This window comes from Pan paniscus, chromosome 2 (assembly GCF_029289425.2).
Source record: "Pan paniscus chromosome 2, NHGRI_mPanPan1-v2.0_pri, whole genome shotgun sequence".
Lineage (NCBI taxonomy): Eukaryota > Metazoa > Chordata > Mammalia > Primates > Hominidae > Pan > Pan paniscus.
This window is the reverse complement of record NC_085926.1, coordinates 193530587-193534134: the sequence shown is the minus strand read 5'-3', so window position 1 is coordinate 193534134 and position 3548 is coordinate 193530587. Positions and strand designations below refer to the sequence as shown.

At 57.0% G+C, this 3548-nt stretch overlaps 1 protein-coding gene across 1 annotated transcript; it reads right to left on the bottom strand.

Moving 5' to 3' along the window:
* Positions 1-393: 393 nt before the first annotated feature.
* Positions 394-2069, bottom strand: LOC117979849 (mucin-20-like). The gene has a single exon (XM_034957944.3). It carries the CDS (start codon positions 1941-1943, stop codon positions 423-425), a length of 1521 nt encoding a protein of 506 aa, XP_034813835.2. The 5' UTR covers positions 1944-2069; the 3' UTR covers positions 394-422.
* Positions 2070-3548: the final 1479 nt, after the last annotated feature.

Genomic DNA, 3548 nt, shown 5'->3' with positions numbered 1-3548 from the left:
ACTTGCCCCAGCAACCTGATCAGCTTCCACATAATCCCAGGAAATGCATCCAGCAGGCCCCACTTTCATGGGGTCCGAGCCCATCAGAGAGCAGCAGCTTGGGCCTGATGCCTGCCTGCTGCTCCTCTGTGTGGCTATGGCTGGAATAGAAGCTTCCAGAGCTGCTCAACAGTGAATTTCATAGAAGGTCAGAGCTGGACAGGACTTCAGTGCCCATTCCAACCCTCTCCAAATACAGGTGGAGAAACTGAGGCCCAGAGAGGGACAGGGACTTGCCCAAGGTCACTCAGGTTGTTACAGGCAGAGCCGAGACCGCAAACCATTTCTCCGGACTTCCATCCCCACCCCTTTCCATACACAACCCTCCATCTGCCTTTTCCTGATTTCGCCAAGAACCACTAGAAGATCACGAAGAGGCAACATCAGGAGCAGGCTCTGAGTAGGCTCCAGATCCTTCCTTCCTCTCCACTCCTCAAGTGCGGAGACGTCCTGGAAACTCCGCATCCCAAATCCCCGAAGATCACCAGCAGGAGCCACTTACCTGCACTCACGTCTGTGGTCGGCCTCGTCCGGGCAGTCGTGGGCGTGGCTGTTGGGGGCTTCATCGTGGTCTTCGCTGAGGTTGTGGTCTTGGCTAAGGTGCTGTTCGTCCCTCGGCTGCTGTTGGTTGTAGTCGGAGGGACAGAAGGAAGAGGGTCCCTGCTGGTGGGGAAGGGCCCCTTGGTTGCGATGTCCGTGGTCAGTGTCTCTGAAGGGGTGAAGTTCTTGAGGGCGGCTTCCGAGGGGCTGTAGGAGGAAGCAGAGCTCCCAGCAAAGGAAGTTGTTTTGCCCACTGCTGACCCAGCCTCTATGGAGACCGGAGCTGCTCCTGAGACTTTGACGTAACTTGGTGTCTCAACAGAGAGGGCTGAGGTTTCTTCCAGGGGATTCCTTGTGGCCAGAGCTCCACTGAGGGTCGTGGCCCCGGGTGCTGTCACTTCTCTTTCTATGGTGCTGTTGGTGGGGAGTGGGGTCCCAACCGTGGCATCAGGTGTGGCTGACTCTGTGGTGCCGGCTGTGGACAGGGTCTCGGCAGAGGCTGTGGCCTCAGTGATGTGTGGTTTTGCATCAGTGGAGTCAGGCAGAGCTGGTGGATCGGAGGTGGACGAGGCCTTCACCCCTTCCGTGGGGATGAGATCTGTGTCTGAGGCCCCAGGGATGCTGGAAGTCGTTGTTTCTATTTCTGTGATGCTGCAATTAATAACCTCGATGTTTGTGACAGTCACCAGGGCTTCAGCGAGGAGAGTGACATCAGATCCCGGGGACCATGAGGGGGTGATGACTGGATGGGGGCCATCGGAAGAGGCGCCGCTCTCTGAGGCCCGTGACGGGGTGATGACTGGATGGGGGCCGTCGGAAGAGGCGCCGCTCTCTGAGGCCCGTGACAGGGTGATGACTGGATGGGGGCCGTCGGAAGAGGCGCCGCTCTCTGAGGCCCATGAGGGGGTGATGACTGGATGGGGGCCGTCGGAAGAGGCGCTGCTCTCTGAGGACAGGCCCTTAGCTTCTGTGGAGGTGTGAGCCAATGTCAATATGTCCATTGTGAGTGTCTTTGCCTCTTCAGAGCTGTCATCGGTGCAAACGGTGTCAAAGATGGCTTCCTCGGGATCACTGCCTGTGATGGTCTGAACTGTGGTCATTCCAGCTCCCTCGGGGCTGCCACTGGCGGCTGATGTCTCCACAGAGGTGGTGATCAGCACCACGAAGTTGGGAGATGTTTTTGTGAAACTCCTGGTCTCTCTTGCAGGGGAAATTCTCTTGGCTCCCCTGGTCTCTGCTTCTGGAATGGGGCCGACTGGGGTTGAGGCCCTAGAAGAGGTCTCAGCGCTCAGCGTTTGAGTTTCCAGAGCGGCGTGGCCCGGTGCTGGAGTCATAGCGGGCACTTCTGTGTCGTCCGTTGTCATCGCAGTGTCTGCTCTGCGGGTGCTGGGGCCTGTGTTGGTTAAGACTGACTTGGTGAGCCTGGGTTCCAATGGACTTCACACAAGTGATTGCGTTTACACCCTGGGCACTTCTGGGAGGAGGGTGGGGCGGGGGAGTGCCGTTACCTCACTTTTCATCTACATAAGCGAACAAGAAGGAGGCAGTTCTGGGAAGCCCAGGCCTGTGTGGCAGCCATGGAGCTGGGGTTGCCATGGCTGGCGTCCTCTGAAGCCCTGACAACTCACTTGGGGCCAGCAAGCCCCAGGATCTGCTGGCTATCGACCTGCATCTTTAAGAGGGGATGTGTGGGGCCAGCGTCCACCTTCCAGGGTGAGCCAAGAAGGCAGACCAGCGTCCAGGACTCGCAGAGCTTTCTGAACCTCTGTCCCCTTCCCCAGATCCTTTTCTCATCCAACACATACTTCCCCATGGAAGTAAAAACCCTTAAAAGATGAGAAAGGCCTATGATTTTGCCTTTCGGGGTAGCTGGGTGGATTGAGGGGGGGGAACCTCCAGAGACAGGGTGGGCAGTGCTGCTGCCAAAGCGAGGGAGCCGGCAGAGTCCTTGGGGCTCCGGCAAGGGAAAGAGGGCACCCCCCACCCTGCCGAGGCCCCTCCTGAATGAGGGCTGAGAACTGCAGGGTTGGAGCCTGGGAACCATGGAAACCGTGGCCAGGCATTTTCCACAGGACACCGGGAGCCCCTGAGGCAACACCTAGCTTTTCAGAGAGCGGCTGCCGGCACTTCTGCCTAGAGCAGAGGCCTGTTCCCTTGACTGGCCCTGAGGTAGGAGGAATGGGAGTCCCCGAGGGAGGCTACGGTAGGATATTTTCCCCAGAGACAGGGTCTTGCTCTGTTGCCCAGGCAGGTCTTGAATTCCTGGGCTCAAGCGATCCTCCTGCCTCAGCCTCTTGAGTAGTTTACTACAAGATCTTTTCTGGCCTGAGAAAGGGGGCCTCCCCTGTCCAGAGGGAGATCGGGCTCTCCCTGTGAGTGGGCCAAGGAGCCTCTTGGAGAGGGTTTCTAGATTTAGCAAATAAAAATACAGGGTACTCGGTTAAATTTGAACTTGCATTTCAGATAAACGACGAATAACTTTTTAGCATGAGTATTTCTCATGCAATATTGGCTACATACTTACACTTAAAAAAAATTGTTACCTGAAATTCAAATGTAACTGGATGCCCTGTGTTTTATCTGGTAATCCCAGTCTTGGAAGGAAAAGGATCAAATACGAACCCCCTAATTCTCTGAGCCTTCTTGGTCCAGCCCACACAACTGGAAGCCCAAAGGTGGTGCTCTTGGAGTCTGACCTCCCCTGGCACACGGTTTGAGATGGTCTTTACCCGGCTCCACTGGCCCAAAAGTAGCCCATAGACCCAAAAGGGGCCTAGCACCTCTCCCCAGGGCGTCAGGATGGGGCCCCAGGTCCCCAACTGGTTGACCTGTGGACCTCAGGGAATGACGAGGCAGGAGTCAAGAGCCTCGGTTGCAGCTCCCGCTGTGCCGCCCACGACCGGCTCCGGGGTCAGATGATCTGCTGGTTCAAATCCTGACTCGGCCTCCTACTAGCCAGGCCAGTGTCT

Bases quoted from the DNA above. Each gene is read 5' to 3' on its own strand.
- LOC117979849 (XM_034957944.3), bottom strand. From the start codon at position 1,943: ATGACAACGGACGACACAGAAGTGCCCGCTATGACTCCAGCACCGGGC.